General features: G+C 47.6%; 1 protein-coding gene across 1 annotated transcript in view; it reads right to left on the reverse strand.

Moving 5' to 3' along the window:
* Positions 1-19,363, reverse strand: part of GALNT14 (polypeptide N-acetylgalactosaminyltransferase 14) — a 187,564-nt gene that overhangs the window by 73,690 nt on the left and 94,511 nt on the right. The window contains exon 2 of the mRNA XM_006910362.1: positions 69-238. Within this exon, the coding sequence (XP_006910424.1) occupies positions 69-238 (170 nt within the window). The remainder of the gene's footprint in view (positions 1-68; positions 239-19,363) is intronic.

Raw genomic sequence — 19,363 nt, forward strand, 5'->3', positions numbered from 1 at the left:
TCAAGCCTGCTGTTGATCCGTCATGACTGCAGGGAGGGGTAGAGAGTAGCAGAGTAAGGAGGAAGTACCTCAAATGACGAGTGTCCGGGATGGCCCGATTGCTGGAGATCCGCTCGCTTTCCCGCTGGTTGAAAGCATACAGCTTATAGGGGTCGTCACCCACACGCCACTTTTTGGCATTCAGATACCGCCGCTCATCAAACTGGTCCCACAGGTCATCCCAGTCAGCATCCAAAATCTGTGTGACATGGACAGGAAGTCTGTGAGAATGGCTCTCGGCCCTCCACCAGCCGCTCTGTCCGTCTGTTGGTGTCCAACCGCAGACACTAGGCTTGTTCTGGCAAGGTGTAGCTCAAAGACCCAGCCAGAGGTAGGACGTTAATAAAACCATCAGCAACAAAAATAACATACAGAACAACGACAGTAAAGACACTGCTCAATATCCTGCGTTGTGCTGAGATTGTTACGTGACCCTGTGTATCTCTCACAGTAGCTCTATGAGATGGATATTGCTCATATTCCCATTGTGCAGACAAAGAAACAGCCAGCGTAGGTTAAGTAACTTGGTCAAGATTCCACAATGAGGAACTGGATTCTAGTCTCCCGACCCCAGAGGCCACCTCTCCAGGGTAATTTGAGAACTTGTGGCTGAAACTACTAGCAGAGTAACTGGCACATGGTGGGTGCACAGTGACTATTATTCCCTCCTCTGCCATAGGAAGACAGCAACAGGAAGTGGGTGATCCACCTGTAATAGCGTGCTACCCACCAGACAGATACTCTGTGTGTTCCTTTCTTCCTCCAACCCAGGAATCTGTGATTATTTCTAAGAAGCATCAATGAGGGAGCAAGTAATACCCTTGCCATATGTAGTGACAGCACTTTAGAAGGTATAAGGTGGCTGCCTTATTTATGATCTCATTCCATACTCCTCAAACCTCTCTGCACTGAGTTGAAATCAAGGTTTCGCCAAGGTGACTGGCTGGTCTGGGTCACCCAGGTGGACAGTGGCAGAGCTCAAAGCATAGCTCATTCTCTTGGGGCCTCCAGTGCATTCATGCAGCGGAGGAGGTGAGAGGATTTTCACGAGGAGAGAAGGCCGCCTCAACTGCCCTGCCCATGACGGCTCCACAGCCAGTAGATGCTAGCACTATCACCCCAAGGGGAGAGTCAGTCTGTATCCAACCAAGCTCAGGCCTTTCAGGTTCATCAAAGCCAAAAGAACGCTGTGTCTCTGGGAAGAACCTATTGACCAGCCTTGGACCTGGAATATGACGAATGATGCTGGTCAATCTGGAATGTGAGGGCTGGGGCCCTGGGGCTGGCACTGTTAGCAAGGATGAGATGCTCATTCATGTTACTGACCCTAGTCACTGTGAAAGTATCTAGAGCTGCCTGGGTACCGCCCATCCCATCGCTGGCCAGGATGCCCTTTTGTACCTAGAGAACCGAACAGGAAGGCCCGGGGCAACCCTGCAGACGGCAGTGCAGACGCTCAGCCCACAGATGGCAGGTAAGTGGGCCGCTCGCCAGTGCGCACATTTACCTCAGGCACCATTTGATCTTATCTAGTAATTGATCTCTTTCTCTCTCTGTTATCTCCTTTTGAAACAGCATTCTCCTGCTAATAGCACAAAATGAAGCTTTAGAAACCAGTGATTTTTATCCAATAATTGATTTCATTAATGTGATACTGCTGCTACACAGGGGAACTTGGGTGGGGGTGTGAAACCCCCAGCCCGTGTTGTGCGATGTCACAGCCTGACAGCTGTCACCTGTGTTTGGAACATCACCACAGGGTGACCCAGACGTCCCATTTTCTAGGGAGGGACCATGGGGCCCTAAACCATCTCCGTATGGCTCATTCCCAATTTAATTCATTGCAATTCTCTAAATAAGCTATGAATCCCTACAGTGCTCTATGCTACAGAGGGGACGTGCCAAGATGGGGGGCTCCTGCCCTCATGGGGTGGCAGTTTTGTAGAGAGACGTGCATGAAGACATCTCTAACGCCTCTAACAGAGGCATGAAGGAAGTGGGGAGGGCCTCCTGGAAGAAGCGCCCATGGGTCTGAGCTTGAAGGATGAGCGGAGACTTGACTTTGCTTAAGTGGAGGTGGGGAGAAGACATACATGTGTGGTGAAAATCCAGATGAAAGGCAGGGGTGCCTGGAGGAGGAGAATCTGTTCAGGGAATGGCTAGCTCAGGAATGGGGAGGCCAGAGCATGGACTGCAACGAGAGCATGAGTGAAAGAAAACTCCGGCACACAGCTGGGTCGGTATGAAGCGGGTCGGGGGAAAACGTCTCTGGTCACGTGTAGGATGGAGTGGAGGGAAGAGAGCTTCCGCAAGGAGGCCAACTGGGAGGTGACTCGGTAACCCAACCTGGTGGGAACGGCAGCCTGAACTGGGGCCCTGCTGGGGCCCAGATGGATGGTTCCAGCATCAGTGGGAGAAGCGGGTGGAAGGGAAGGCACCCACGAAGAGAGGGCTGACAGCTGTCCTCTTGGCTTCATCCCCTACTCTATTCCCACCGGACTGGACCCAGGGCCAAGAGGTCACATGGCTGGGTGATCTGCTTAGCCAGGCAATCGCCATCGTAAGGGCAGTTAAGCATCTTTTGCAGAATTCTCCTCCTTGGAGATGGCGCCAGGAGAGCTCAGTGGGATCCTGAGCTAGAGAGCCTAACCCCAGAGAGCAGCAGCTAGGCTGGTGAGAGAAATTGCCTCGACAGTCAAGCCTAGGCTGTTCTTCGAGGGGGCTGCTCCCTCAGAGGGTCACATGTGCAGAACTGGTCCACACTTTTCTGCTCTGAGATCCACTGGCAGAGAATACCCTGCCCTGGGAGCTTGGCTTTCCTATCATGATATCTGGGTACATTAAATAATGGTGAAGTGGTGTTTAAAATAATAATACTACCATTTGAATAGCAATTATCATTTGACAAAGCAGCTTGCATAACTGTCACAGAATCCGTGCACAGCCCCATTTGTACAGGAAGGGTTCAGCTTAGAGCGGCGTGGTGGCTTGCCCAAGCTCAATAGCTAGTTAAGTGAAGGGACTGCTGATTGAATCCTCCCTGGAGCCCCCCAAGGCCACAGTCTGCTCTGTCCACTTATGGACAAGAACAGGGGCATCTCATCTGTTGAGGGTGAGTGAGCGGAGTAGTGGACTGTGCCCACGCCTGGGTGGCTCTTACCACCCCCCACAGGCCCCAAGTAAGGCCCTACTTGATTTTCTGACCAGAATTTATTTTATCTAGAGCGAGTGTGTTTCAAACGGTAAGCATAATGCCGCAAACAGAAAACAAAGACAATCTTTTAAATAGAAGATATCTGATTAAGCCACCCAAACCACTGGCCAAGACCAGGGCTTAAATAATCTGGCACCCAGAATGAAACCTCAAAAGCACATCTGTTAAGTGGCTTAATCTCTTTCCTCACAACGGGCTTCCAGGAGAAATCTCGAATTCCCTCTCTTCCATCCTTTCCCAGCCTGTTTCCTCTCGCTCTGGTTTCAAGCTGCTGCCTGGCTCAGAAACCACGGGGATGGGTCTTCCCTTCTGTTCGGTTTTTAAGCTGCCTCTATTTTCTACTAATGTTTTTGTCTCTTTCCATCCCTTCTTTCCCCGGCTTGGTATTACTAGCTCTCTCTTCATTGTCCTAATTATCTTCTTTTTCACCTTTAAAATGAGAAAAATCTCTTTCTCTCGATAAGGCTTCTGTACTACTCTGAACTGTGTGGATGATGAATGAAAGTTATCAAGCTCGCCCTATCATAAAACGCCTTGGGGGCCGGGGAAACCTAGCATGTGTCATGAATATTTACATTTAATCCCCACAATAACAGATGCCGATATTACCATTTCTGTTTTATACCTGGGGAAACCGAGGCACAGAGTGATGGAGTAACTTGCCCAATGTCACAGAGGTAGTATGTGCTGGTGCCAGGAGGCAGCCTGGCTCCAGCTCCCATGCTCTCAGCCTTCAGAGGACACTGCCTTATCACAGCCTCATGGCCGTTTTCTTAGGTGAGCTTCAAAGACTACACGTTTCCCATCATTTTTCTCAGCCAAGCTCTTTGTTTGCTTAGGGATCTTCCTCCCTGAAAGGATGTCTGTACCCTCTCCACCATCACCCCACCTGCTCTTCACTCTCCAAGAAGTCATTCTCCTCCCAGCAGAGGGCTTCTTCCTGACAGCCAGAGCAAGAAAAAACAGGAACCCAGCAGGCCTATTTCTGCAGGAAGGTGAGAATACGCTAAGCTAACACACGGGACAAGGTTACGATTGGAAAAATGATAAAATTTATTATTTAAAGATGGTATCATTCATCTTCCTCTGAACGTCGGGAACTCCAGCATAACATTCTCTTGTTGAGGACATCCCTCCTGGGTCTGGCCAGGGTCACAGAGGCCCCAAGGAGCCCACTCCAAGCTTCAAAGGACTGTTAACTTCTAGAAGTTTCTTTCTAAAACGGAACCAGAATCTGCATCCCGGCTGTCTCTCCCTTTCCGGCCTGGTTTTATCTCCGAGGCTATTTGATACCAGTCTAGTCTTTCTTATACCTTTCAGATATTTGGTGGCAACTATGCTCTTTCGCCCCCTGGTACCATCAGATGAGACTTATAACTCAGAAAACAATGACACGAAGGACTGCAAAACAAATGCCAAAGGGTCAAGGAGAACACGACCAACTGAAGTTAGATGGGGTTCATCGAGGGGTTCGAACACCCTGGAAACCCTCCACACATGCACTGCGAAGGGAGACCTTGCTCACGATGAAGTCTGACTTGTCTACCCAGGTCTCCTACACGGAAACTGTGACATGAAACCGCTGTGCCCCTGATGACGCCTGCCCCTTACTGGACACACAGATTCACCGCCACAGCTCCCCTTGTCAGAACCTCAGAGAGAAGCAGTGCGTGAGGGCACCTCAGATTACTTCCAATTCTCACAAATCTAACGTACAAGAGAAGATCGTATTCCCAATTTGCAAATGAGGAAACTGAGGCACAGGAAGATAAATGATTTACCCAAGTTCATATAACTGAGAAGGGTCTGTCTCAAAGCCTACAGACCCAGTTTCTAAGCCACCTGGGTGCAACCTTAAGCCCCAGGATTTCTACAAAGCTCACCAAAAGTTGAAATCATGATTTAAAAAAAAAAAAAATGACCAGACACACAAGGAAAATAGTCACTATAAGGAAGAATCACCAGAAACTAGAAATAAGAGATTTAGATCCTCAAAGGACTACAGATAAAGGAATTACAGGTGCAAAATAAAGCATAACTGTAGACAAAATGGTTAAAATATGAAACAGAAAATTAGCAAAGATCAAAAGTTCTCTCAAAAAGAACTAAGCATAGCTTTTAGAAACAAAAAAGTCTAATAGTGATTGAAAGTCAATACCAAACCGCCCAAATGGAAGTGTGTAAAATCTGCAGAGCATTTCACTGGAATATCTCATTTGGATTACCCCTATGAAGGAAGCAGGCCAGTACATTGTTCCCATTTTGCAGATGAGAAAACTGAGGCCACAGGAAGCCAAGGAGCTTGCTGGAGACCACACAGAGAGTCGGTCAGCCACTAAGACTCTAACCTAGGACTTCTGCCTTCAAAGCTTGTGTTCCTACCACATTACCACACGGTTCACTCATCTACAGGGATACTTTATTTTATTTTTTTTTACCTTGCTGGGCAGTCACAAGAATGCAGAAGTATCTGCTCATCCCTGTACTGTTCTATTGTCCACCCAGCTGGGAAGTGATCTTATTTTCCTTAGGGCCAGTCAAAAGAGTGAAGAGCACAGGATCATCCCTCGTCACACTACCACTCTGTAAGACCTCCCTAGAGTCTGGGAGAAGAATGACCGCTGGTAACAGACACCCCCAGCATGCTAGATAAACTCAGATGAAGGAGGGGCAAGCCAGCCCTTCGCTCACCTGGGCTCATGACACAGGAAAGAGCTGGAAAACCCTTTTTCCTCAGCTGGGGACAGCACATCAATTATGGATTATTAGATAAGATCTTCATTTTAATATTTCCACCATGTATTATCACCTCTTCCTCTCACTGGAATTCTGTCTTGGGAGTTATTTAACTGATGTGCAGAAATCTAAATTTAATTTATTATGATCTAACTCACTTTAGAAGCCAAATTATCCTGCACTGGAGAAGGAGCAAGTCAATATCCCACTTGGCTTTCTATTTATCTTCTGCGGGGTTTCCTCTCCTTCTCTTTAGTATTCATTTTATCTCGGGTGCTGCTAATAAATTTAAATTTCCCTCAGAATTAGGCAATTGCTCCTTCAATGCTGTAGTTTAATGGTTAGTATTAATTATATGAAAGTCACTCCTTAAAGAGTTTGATAGATGGAATGGACATATAATAGAGGGAGAAAGGGCTATTTCTCAGACCAAACGAGGTAGCATATAATCAGCAGGGCTGAGTTTACTTTTCTGTTCTACCTCCTTCTGTCTCTTTTCCCCAATCTCCTTCTCACTATCCCCCCCCACACCCTCCCTCAAAACCCAAGTGCCTAGAACATGGGTCTGCTAGGTACAGAGAAATCACTGTGATTTCTCTGAGCCTTTGAGGGTCTGACCGCCCGGACTCCATATCTAGAGCCCTCTAGGATGCTGGCTTCTTTCTCCATCTGGTTTCAGTCTCATTCAGTCTCTGACAACAAGAGCCGCCGCTGCCTTGTTCTCTCCTCTTCCCTGCTGCCCCAATATCCACGCTCACCACCTATATCCCAATTGTACGCCACACACAAACACGGCTTTGGGGGATGCTTCAAGCTTTCCGGAAGGAGAAAAGTTCTGATAATTCTAATTGCCTGAAAACTCCAACTGTGAAATATAATGTGATTAACAGAATGGACAGAAGCCCAGCTTTTGTTTCGGGACTAGAAATAAAGAAACTCACACCATTTGGACCCTACATGGAGATTAAGTTGCTTACTAATTAGCATGAGAGGGAGGTGCCAGGGAAGGATAAGTCAGCGTGCCTGGGGAAAACGGCTGGCTCTCCTACATGTGCCAGGGTGCGTGAGCACTGATGCTGATGTGTCTGTTCCCTTCCTACACAACGCCCTATAAATTCCACCACCCAAAGCTAAACCCAGTGCTCCTTTATGGAGACAGGCATCTCAACTCACTTATTGCTAGCTTGAGGAACACTTCCCAGTTGCTGGTGGGCGTGAGGACTGAGAGAGAGCTGGCCCCACCCACACCATTTATTTCTGCACCCTTCTCCTTCTCTGTGTTCAAACATTGGAGCTAATCATTGGACCATGAGAAGCCTCTGTGCCTTCCAGCTCTGGAACTCAGACATCTAGGATGGGGGTGGCAGGGGGTGGGGCAGGTACACACACAGGGGGCTCAGGGAAAAGAGGATTTTGTGGACTGCACAGTGACACAGGAGGACGACATGCACTGAGAGATGGAACTAGTGCCTGGAAAAGACCTAAGAGAGGGCTCGGACTTAGGAAGTGGGCTCAGGAAGGGGAGCCTCCAACTAAACAGACCTAGATATGAAAACATGCTGTTTCTGGTGTGGACAGCTGAACTGCCTTGGGTGCAGGGTCACCTCATCAGACTGAAGGAAGGTCTGCAAGGGTGATGCTGTGGCATCTCCCAGGGCAGGGTCTTGAGAGAAGGAGAGGCCAACTCCTCACGAGGTGGCCCGACAACATGGCCAGAGCGGGAAGGTCTGCAAGGGTAATGCTGTGGCTTCTCCCAGGGCAGGGTCTTGAGAGAAGGACTCCTCACGAGGTGGCCCGACAACATGGCCAGAGCCGCCTCTAGAAGGACATGGGATCTTGTAGTCAGAGGCTCACTCCACTGGAAGCCACTTCTAGAAAGAGAAAAAAGACACTAAAAACAAGATTCGGATTTCTAACTGACAGAAGAGGTCTCCCTCCAAAAGTCAGCCTCCTCTCTCCTCCTTCATCTGTACAGAGCCAGGAAATATCTTTAGGCATCATCAGCAAGCTCTTTAGCCTCGAGGAATAGCGATGGAGGCAAGCAATTTTCAAGGTGCCCTACTGAACCAAGATATCTAGCAGAGGTCACAAATGAACATGCCTTCAAGGTCACTTGAGAATGGAAATGTAAGTGAGTACGGGTACTGCACAGTGATTGCCTAGTTACATTGCTTTAGGTGAAACAAAATAAGCCCCTGGGCCAAATTTGACCTCCAGGCCACTAAACTGTGACTCCAGGGACAGTAACGGAATAAAAGGAGAAGGGAAAAGAAGGACAGAGGAGGGGAAAATAAAAGAAAAAGTGTTCATAAGTATGTTATGCTTTCGTGACTTCTTTTCTCCTTCAAGGGGTCCCTTACATATTTCAACCCGATTTCACCTGCAAGAAATGCAGCGGCAGGACTGTTTTTGTAAGAAAAGGTGGAGATGGGCAGAGAAGGGGAAGCAGAACACGAGGATGATCCTGTAATTCTTCTCAACAGTCCTGTCGATGCCATAACAGGGATTGGAAAAGCTGGTCCAAGCCTGACTTGCTCCATATGCCCTTTCAGCCTCTTGTGGTCAGTTTCTTCCTCCATCCCGAGGACAATACTAATCTTTACCCCACACAATTTTACAGACTTAGATCTCAGAAATGAGATAAGACAGGAAAAACTGCTTGGCAAAAGATAATGCTGTAACATATTATTATCGTCAACATTGCTGTGGTTACCCTTATTTCTTTTGGGGACTGAATGCTAACGGAGAGAAAATGCAATTTACAGTCAGCTAGTTTATGTTTAGCTTATTCCTTCCTGGTGGCAGAAATGGGGTCTCTGACAGCATCACCTTACTGTCCGGCCTCTATAGGTCATTATCAACGCCAATGTTTCCTGGGATGTGGCAGGGCTTTTTGATCCGAAAGCTCCATCTCTAACTTGGGTTTGAACACAGTGCCATGCAAATAATAAGACAAGAAAACTACTTTAAGAAGTGAAAAACACAAGGTTACCATCAGATTAGAAGGCTAGAAATTGAGCTTTGCATGGCCTCTGTGCTAACCCTCTTTTTATGCATGTGGAGGTGGGTATGAAACTGTGCTGGGTGATTATGGGAAGAGACTTGGGGATCTCAGTAGAGGGATGAGGAGCCTGAACTTGCTTGAGACCCCGAGCCTCCAACCTGGCCACGGAGCCTGGATGTCAGGATCCCTGCTCGACTGCTGGCCCCTCTCCTCCACTAGACATCAGCCCGCAGGGTCTTCTCCATGCCTCCTGAAGCCTGGCAGCCAAGGCCCGGGATGGCCAGTCCTGCAGCCAGACTCACAGGGACGTGTTTAGCAAGGTCTGCAGCTTGCCCAAACCTCCCTCTAGGTTCTTCTCAGGCAGAGATGACAGTGAAGAAACCAAGAGGGAGATGGCTGTGGGAAGCCAAGGGAAAGGACTGACCTGAAAAGGTGATCGATTCTCACTCTGGTCACAATCACGCAGAACGACAACCACAACTCATGGTTTCGTAGAGTTCACTGCGTGCCAGGCTCTGTCCTTAAAAACTCGCCCAGTGAATACTGTGAACAGACCTAAAGCAGGTGCTTTTCTGAGCCCTGAAGAAAAAAATAACTGAGGTTTGTGGTGTTAAAGGAATGCAGCCAAGGTCATACTCCTATTGAGTGGAAGTGTTAGGATTAAACCCAGGTAGGTGGGCTCCACCATGTCCCTAACGAGGACCTGCAATGGCAGAGGGTCACTGGTAGAATGAGGTTTGCAAACCCAGCACCTGCCCAGAGAAGGAAGAAAGAGGGAGGAGGGAGGAGGCACTCGCCAGGAGCTCAGCCGTACACTTTCTAATTTTATCCTGGAAACACCTTCCCTAATCCACCCAATGAGAGGTGCTAAACTGGAATCTTGCTACAAAGAGAGTTGCAGTCAAGTGTCCCCTGAACCCTGTCATTCATTCCCAAAGGTGACATTAGTAATAAGACTGAAGCTCTGAGGAGAATTTGTCCCTCTCTCTCCAATGCCTCTGAGGGGCAGGCGAAATCTCCCCAGACACTGCGTGCAGCGAGGGCCCAGAGCTTAGCGCATTTTCTATCCATTCTGTAAATAAGGTGACATCCAGATACCCTCTAGCTCCCTCAAAACTAGGTCAGCTGCTGAATGTGTAGGTGTGGGGTGGGAGCGAATGACTTTGAAATGACTTTATCTCACAGGACTCCATGGGGGCCACTGGCTGGCTTTTAATGAAAGGGCTCTTTTTATGTCAAAAGCAGACCCAGAGCACCGGGACATCATGCCTGCTGAATCTGGGAGGGAGTGGGATGCCCTGCTCAGCCAAGGGCAAATTAAGTGCTGCAGGCGACACAGCAAGTGATAATGGAAGTGGGCTGAAAACCTGAGAGAAATCCCTATGAGCCTGTCCTAAATACTGACCATCTTTACAGCACGGCAGGAACCTACCAGGGTGTCTCGCATGCACTATGAAAAGGGAGTTTATAATGCACTTGCTGTGTAAACAAGACCTATGGGGGTGCTTCCCCACCTTAGGAACCACCAATAATTGTTCCCAAACGACTGACGGGCTCCTCATCCACCTTTGACATGATCCCCTCTGCAGGTTAATCCTGAGTTATACAAGGTGCCAGAGTGATATTTCAAACATCTCCTATACTCTCATTCGACCTCTTTTAATCCACAGTGGCCTTCTCTTTGCTTCTTCAGAATCAGGCATATTCTCACTTTCATCACAGCCTGGACCACATGGGAATCCAGATTTGCAATTCAGATACATTGGAAAGAGATTAATCACTTCACCAGAGCTGTTTTTGGTTTATGTTTTACTTCTTAGGAGCACTCACTACAAGATTCCTTTAAGTACTCCATTCCCTTCGTGCATTTTTAAAATTAGATTCCGGTGACAAAGAAAATTCAGTATCCGAACTTTTCCAGAGCACTATCCTGGTAAATGAGGTGAAAACTATCAAAAGCCCTGTCGCCCATGCCTCTCCGCCCACCTACATTCTCACCCTGGACTCAGCGGTGGAGACCACACAGCCGCTGGGCAGGGCACTATTCCTCTGCAACGTGTCGTGCTGTGGGCATGATCACTATGTCTCAGGTTCGATCTCCGAAGGATGGGAGTCGAAGCCAATGGCATGAATCTGCTCCTCAGAATTTTCTGCCTGGGTGTGGCATCTTCTCGTCTCCTTCACTAAGTGGCTCAAGGCTGGGCTCCTCCTGGCCTGGACGTCTTTGGCCTCATCAAAAAACCAGCACATTAAACATTAAGGCTTTCCAGGCAGCAAAGATGACTATACCTTCCAGTCTGTCTCTGAAAGCGAGACCGGGGAAAGAGGCAGCTGAGAGGGGGTGGCAGGAGGGCTCGATGTGTAGAGAAAGTAGGTCATTAGTGGTAAAGACTACAATTTTCAAGCAGTTGTTAATGCTTTGTTTATATGGATTTCTCCAAATGTGACATTTTAATGGCATCATAATTGTGTGATTATAGTGCGGGCGACACCGCGTGGGGAGGAAAGGCGACAGGGACTCCGACGACCTGCTGGGGAAGGCGGCTCCCTGCATGGGCAGCCAAGGGGACTGTCTCGGTCCTGCTCAGGCCAGGATGCCTGACGAGCGGGAGAAGTGGCTCCCCAGAGGGCCCTCTGCTAGACAGGAGCCATCAGTGTCCAGGAAACTTGCATACAATCCTAGTCCTTGGACAAAAGCAAGGCCCAGGGCTATAAAGAAGAGGATGAAGGTAGTTACACTCCACCTTGGAGGCCCACCGATAACAGCTGCACTTGTCATGAACAACTGCATTCCCTTTATGTCTGCATGCATTCATTCATTTATTCCTTAAGTTCTTACTATACTCTGAGGGAAAAGGCCATTCTCAGAAATAAGAGAACAAATTTAGAAGGAGAGACTGGCAAGGAGAAGGACCCCAAATTGATGGGTGCCCAGCACTGAGCTGCAATGTGGCACATTCGTCTCCCTTGATCTCTCGGCAACATTCACCCCTCTGGGGAAGTCCCTTAGGTGCTCTCATGCCTTGGCTTCCAGAAGCCCTGTTTCTTAGGCTTTATCACCCACTTTGGCCTCTTCTCCATCTCTTTGCTGGCTTCTCCTCCTTCCTGGCTTCTCAATGTTGGAACTGCTCCTGGATTTAATTCTGTTCCTTTCTCTCTTCCATGACATGCTCACCACAGGTGACTTCCTGTGTCTTCAAAACCTACAGGTGGATAATTCCCAATATATCTTTCTAGCTCGAATCTCTCTTCTGTGCTCCATATCTATATTAAACACGTGCCTGCCTGACATGCCCACTGGAGTGTCTCACAAGCATCTCACCCCAGGTTGGTTCCAGATGGAACTCGTGATATTCCCGTCACAAGGGCACCTCCCCCAGTCTTTTCCATGTGAGGAAATGGCACTGCCATCTATGCAGTTGCTCAAACAGGAATTGGAGAGTCATCCTTGACACTCCTTTCTTTCTTACCTGTATCTTCATCAGAACCACACACATATCTAACTCACTGCCACATCCTGTTGACTACCTGAACACATGTCTCCATCCACCCACCCACCCTTGCCTATCTCTCCAAACATGCCCGACCACCTCTGACCCCTTTCTGGAATACTGACTGCAATGGGCCCCAACTCCATCCTTGTACTCTTGGCCCAAACCATCCATTTTTCAGAGTCCCCTTCTTAAAATGACACCTGATCCTCTCTGTCCCGTTCTGGCTCAGAGCCCTCCAGTGGCTGGCTCCCCACTGCACTCAAAATACCATCGTCCCTCTGCACCGTGGCCCTCCAGGCCCTGTGGACTCCCCAGCCTCATCCCACTCTCCCTTCCCCTTTGTTCATGATGTTCCAGCCACACTGGCCTCTCTTCAGCTCATAAAACAAGACAAACTCTTTCTCGTCTGTTATGAGCTAAGTTGTATCCCCCAAAAGATTCATCTGTTGAAGTCTCTAATACCTTCAGATGTAAGTATATTTAAAGATAGGCCCTTTGAAGGAGTGATTTGGGTTAAATGAGGTCATATGGGTGGGCCCTAATCCATGTGACTGTATTTGGGGATAGGACCCTTAAGGGGGTGATTAAGTTAAAGTGAGGCCGCCAGGACTGGTGTCTGTAGAAAAAGAGGTGGAGACATCAGGGGTGCCCTTGTACCCAGAAAAGGCCACCTGAGGACACAGAGAGCAGGCAGCCATGCGGAAGCCAAGAAGAGAGGCCTTAGGAAAAACTGACCCCACCAGCACTTTAATCTTAGACTTCAGGCTTCCAGAACTTTGAGGAAATAAATGTCTGTTGTTTAAAACACGCAGTCTGTGGCGTTTTGTTATGGCAGCCCAGCACACTGATACACCATCTCTATGCGTGCTGTGTGCCCTTCCCAGAACGTTCTTCATATGATGAACTCCTACATATCCATCCAATCTCAGATCAGATGGAGTGTTATATCTTTAAAGAGGCCTTCCATGAATCTTTAGGCTTCATTAGGTCCCTCCTTACACTCTCCAAGGACCTTGTACATCTCCTTCATAGAACTTGGAAGTCCCAGCCTAAACCAGGTAACTTTGTCGAATTATACATTTCATTTCTTCCTCTCTGACTAGGCCACAACCTTCTCGAGTGCAGGAATTGTGTCTGTTTCACTCACCACTGGTACCATTGACAAGGTTCCTGGCACATGGTAGTCTCAAATATTTGTTGAATAAATGACTCGGTGGACATTAATTATCTCATTTAATCCTCTTTAAAAGCCCCAGGATTTGGATATGACATAGGGGAGGAGAAAGGCAGCCATCCAGGAAGCAGCAGGACTAGAAATGGAACCAGGACCATCTGCCTATGAAGAACTTGCAAGGGCCCGGTCTACCCAGAGACGATAAAGCCAGCAAGGTCCGAGCCTGTGAGAACACTTCAGCAGAAGGCGAGATTTGACATGGGCCTGTGGGGGGATGGACCAGACTGAGACAGGAGTCCAAAACGAGAGGGAGGGAGGGTTGGAGGAGAGTTGATACTCAAAAGAGGTGAGTTTGCAACCTCTCTCCTCCAGTTACTGTCTCTGCGACCTTGGGCAAGTGATTTCACCTCCCCTTCTCAAGTGAAAGTGCCACAGCTGCCTATCCTGTAAAATCATGATACTGTTTTATGAACTAATGGACTAATATGAATAACGCATTGAGCACTGTGCCATGCACACGCTAAGCACTCAATAAATAGTAGCTATAAGTTTATATGTTAGTAAAGTGAAGACAATGCTGTGTGTCCACTATCTCACTAGTGATGCAGTGAAGGGTTTTGGAAGCAGCCAGATCTGGCTTTTAGATCTGCCTCTGTCACCACCTTGTATACTTGAGTAAATCACTTCTGCTCGCTAGGTCTCTGGTTAGTTTCCCCATCTGTCAAATGCAGGAGTTCGATAGAGCAGGCATTCTTAACTATTTTGAGACGACACGGCCTCCTTTTCAATGTGATGGAAGCCATAGCCTTTTTCCCCAGAGAAATGTCCTTGCAGAAATAGATGCAAATTTCCACTTACTGTATCAAGGACCTAGGGCCACTCTGGAGCCCCAGGAGGCATCAGGCTGTCAAGTTTAGTATTGAAGAGTGGGTACCTCCCTGAAAAGGTTAGTTCACACAGGCAGACCTGTCTGGCAGGGAGGAAATCAATGATGTCCTTCCTCCCCACCCAGCTACTCTTTAAAGGGCCGAAGCCAGTACCCTGGCTCTGCCAGCCTCTGCCCATCCCATGCTAAGCACAGTAACGAGGCTTGCTGTGCAGAGGGACCCCATAATCGGTTCCTGCTCTGTGCTGTGTTGAAAAAAGACAACCACCTTAAGATTTATTAACCAGATGTACAGTCCCTGGCCCTAGCTGCAACCTAGGTGGCCCTTGAAAACATCTCCAGAGGTCCAGGAGGGAATAGCACTGGGAGGAAAGGCTGGGTGTTCTTCGGCTGCTGCCCAGAAGCTGAGCGTGTTTGAAAGGGGGCAGGAATAAATAAGGGCGGGGTGACAGACTGTTTCAGGAAACTCTCTGCTCCTTGGTGCCTCAGCTTTAAGTACAAAAGATATTTCTTTGGCCCCTTTGCAGAGCTGGCCAACAGATATGCTCCGGGGATTTGTCTTTAGATCTGTATTTAATTTTTCACACTACTGCTAGAGTGACTTTTCTAAAGTACAGTTGGATCTCATCAACAGAATAAAGGCCAAGTTCTTTACTGTGGCCTACAAGTCCTTCATTGGACTTCTAGCCTCATCCAGCTCAATCCTGGTCCCCAGACACTGGTATCCTTACATTAAACTGCCACCACTGGTACTGGAAGTAAGTGGAGAAAATCTGGTCCCTGCAATCCAAAAGTGTCCCTTGCTTTTCTGTCAAGGCACTTATGACAATCACTTGTTTGTCTGGGCCTCTTCTCTAAACTGCATATGCCTTAGAGGTAGGAGCATGGGTTTTCTCTCTGACTCCGGCAGAGGCTGGCTGTCCTAAGGAAGATCACTCACAGCCTCAGGCCAGCTCTCTTTTTCCATCCTCCTCACAGCCAACCCTCTCAGGCTGCAGGAAAGTAGACACAACAGGACTCTCAGCCCTCAAGCTGTGCCTTGTGGAGGAAACGAACAGGCTCAGAAATGCAGAGAAAGGAGTCAAGAGTTGGCTCGCCCTAAATCAGGGTCAGTAGGTAAATCAGGGTCAGTAGGTCAGGTGAGATGAGAACAAACTTCATGGTAATGATGCAAACCTGTCACGGGGAAGCGGGGTGGAACCAGCCAAGAAATGGAGCAGAGCATAAAATAATTAAAAATACCACTGCACACACATATGAAACTAAAACCTCAGTGTGGAAGAAAATGTAAACTAAGGAACAGAAGGAAGTTACCCAAACAGGCTTTGTGTTACAGAACAACTTAAGAACACGAATTTAACAAAAGAAGAGCTAAAAGATGAGATGATACAGCAAAGAAGTGAAATACAGGATTATAAAATCGAGAACCACAAAACACTTTTGCAGAACCAGTAAATAAATGTAGATGCTCTAAGATGCAGAGAGGACACAAGAGAAAACCTAATTAATGACACCATCTAAAGCGTTCCAGGCCTGGTCTGCCACCCATAGCAGTGGGTCCTCACTCAGTCACTGTGACTGCAGAGGAAAAAGGCTTAAGTTATTAAAGCAACTGGAGGAGAGAGAAAATATGTAGAAACAGCAAAGGTGACCCCACATCAGAAAACTGGTGAACCTGAGGCAGAGACACAGGTGGAACACACAAAAAGGCACTCATCTTAAAAAAATAAAAAATAAAAAGCTGAAATGAATAAAGAACTAAATCTGCACAACAAAAGGGCATGCTGCTGTTCCATGAAAAACGGATACAGAACAATTGACCTGAAGACATCTCCTGGTTGAGGTAGTGAATTTGGAAAATCAAGATAGAAATCAGCTAACATCCAAGCAGAACTAACAATCCACCCACAAAGGAGAAAACGTTGGCTGACCTCAAACTTCCCCACAGCAACGTTCATTGTCAGGTGACAATTAGGAAATACCCAGACGCTCACTCCGAGTGCCACCCAGAGCATCTTAATCTGCTGAGCTGTTGTTCACATGTCGAAAGCAAGAGACACATTCTCATCATGGGAGAACTCAGGGATTACAGCACCTATGAGCCCATTTTGAAGAATCTACTAGAAAACATCTAGCCAATGAAGAGATGGTTCGAAATGAAAAGCCTGGAAATGGAGTATAAGAACCATTAGATCACTGAATCTATTTAATTATGGAATCAAAACTAAACAGCTGTGGAAATGGTAAGAAAACTTACTATTTGTGAGATGTGGTATAAGCTACTTAACCTATTTGAGCCTCAGTTCCCTCACATGTAAAATAGAATCATGTCTATTTCACAGGGTTTAAGGATTAAATTAAAATATCACGTGTAAAAAGCTGTGACTTGCACATAGTAACTGTTTGCTAAGAGGTGACAGGAACCAAAGACGAGGATGAAAATGAGAATGAAAGTGAGCACCCCCACCCCTCACCCCCAAAGAAAGGCAAGAGGAGCTACCACTGCTCTGGCTCTGGACAGGACGTGGAAGACTGGGCTCTCACAGCGCCCCTGTCCCAGTGCCCCAAGTCCGAGCAGGGAGAAGCCTTCCCTGCAGAGAACTGTGGGGTCCCCAGTTTCCAACCAGGCAGAGAGCAGCCCCCTTTCCTCTGGACTAGGGTATAGAAGCTGAACGCTGAATAGGAAGCAAGGCTTCCCCTCATGTGAGAAGCAAGATGACAGGTGGTACAGCTCCAACTTGCTTACCAGTGGGTACCTTCTCCCGAGAGCCTCGGAGGACCGCTGTAGGACCAGCGTGGAGGGACTGAGCATGATGGGGAACGAAGCACACAGAGGTCAGGAAGCTGAGTTCTGTACCCGGCTCTGGCACCCACTCATTCCTCTTAACTTCTCTGTGTCTATTTACTCCACAGTGAAATACGAGAGTGGGAGTTCTCTGGGTCTACCACAGAGGGCAGAGCTGGCTGCATCCCCAGCATGAAGCCTTTATGGTCACAATTAATTCCACTAGCAAACCAAAGGAAAGAGGAAGAAAGGTAAAGGAAACGGGAGGTTGAAGTGTAAGTTAGCAGGGAAGAAGCCCTAAAGCTCTTCAGTCTATGACAGGACCAACCACATGCCTGTCAGCTTGCTCCTGCCAGCAAGAGCTGAGAGTTTGCTGCCTCCGACCTGTGCCGGGCACCCCAAATCCCACTCCTGATAGTACTGCAGACAGAAGTCAACTCTGCCTTATAAAAAGAGTCCACAAAAAAAGCATGGAAATCACATCCACTCATTATAAAATCAGTGGGCTAACATTTGAGAAGAAACAGGATATTTGCAGTCTCAAAGTACATTCCTCCAAGATTTTTATTATTTCCAAAAGGGAAAACATGATAACTTTACAATGGAGAAACCTGGAAGGCACCACCTTAGCCAAGTGATCATGGGTCACACCACAGTAATAAGACATATTGATATCACATATCCTCTGAAACGATGCGCTGAAGGATTCAACATCACTTCTATGGCATTCTTGCGAAAAGTGCATAACTTCAGTCTGATCAGGAGAAAACATCAAACACAACTGAGAAACATTCTACAAAATAACTGGCTCGTTCTCTTCAAAGTGTCATGAAAGACATGGAAAGACAGAGAAACTGTCACAGACTGGAAGAGACTAAGGAGACAGCTGAAGTGGACCCTAGAAAAGACAAAGGCAAAGTTTCAGCCTGTAGTTTAAGTTAATAGTGGGTCTGTAGTTTAGGGTTATGTAGCAAGGTTACATATGCCAATTGAGGCAGAGAACTCTACATCAGAGCATGCTGCTGGACCCTGAGAGAGGTAGTACGTTCACACACACACACACACACACACACACACACACACACACACACGCACCCCTAACCCTAGGTTATCATCAACTAAAAGAAGAGTCTTAAAAAAAAAACTCAGTGATGGAACATCAGCAATGATGTAGCCAGAACTACTCAGAATGAAATGAAATAATGTCAGCCATTGGGCACAAGTGGATCACACTGGATCCTTCCGTAATGGAAAGGGCAGTGCTTCGTCCTGCCCAGGTGAACGCATTCCAGGCATGTGCTCGCATTTCCTCACCATAGAGCCTCAGCTACTACCACAGAAAATCTGACCCATCAGCTGGGGTCTCCCCATAGCACCAGCTTATACCAAGGGACCCATCAAAGGGGGTAGAGCAGTGGGTACAAGACTACAGACCCACTGGTCCAAAAGCACACTGTGCTGCCCAGAAGCCACCACTAGCCTCCTAGAGCACTGAGGAGGCACCGGCATGGAGATGATGGCCTGAGAGGACAGGACATCATCATCATTACGACATGCCGGGCTCTGTGCTAGGTGTATTATACGCATTATCCACTGACTCCTCTTGGCAACCCTGCGATGTGAATAAACGATGACTATTGCATGGATGAGCCCAGGCCTCAAAGCTAGCGGTAGCGACTTCTGATTTAAACCCCAGTCTATCTGGCTCCATGGTCGTTCTGCTAAGGCCATTTCTGTTTCACATATCAATTCTGTCTCTACAGTTTCATAGAGACTCTAATCTCTCTCTATCCCCATGGCCCTCAGCAGGGATGACCTAACCCAGTCCCTCAACCAGTAAGACCTGTCGGGAGTGACAATGAGCCCTCAGCACCACCGCCCATCTCCCTGTCCCCTGCCCACTACGAGCATTTCTGACGGGCTCTAGCATTATGAATTCTCCTAACTCTATTACCACCCTAAAGACATTTAAATTTACTAGAAGTAATACACATAATACACTATCCATTTTGATAAATATTTCAATTTCCT

This window comes from Pteropus alecto, unplaced genomic scaffold, assembly GCF_000325575.1.
Source record: "Pteropus alecto unplaced genomic scaffold, ASM32557v1 scaffold61, whole genome shotgun sequence".
In the NCBI taxonomy this organism is placed as follows: domain Eukaryota; kingdom Metazoa; phylum Chordata; class Mammalia; order Chiroptera; family Pteropodidae; genus Pteropus; species Pteropus alecto.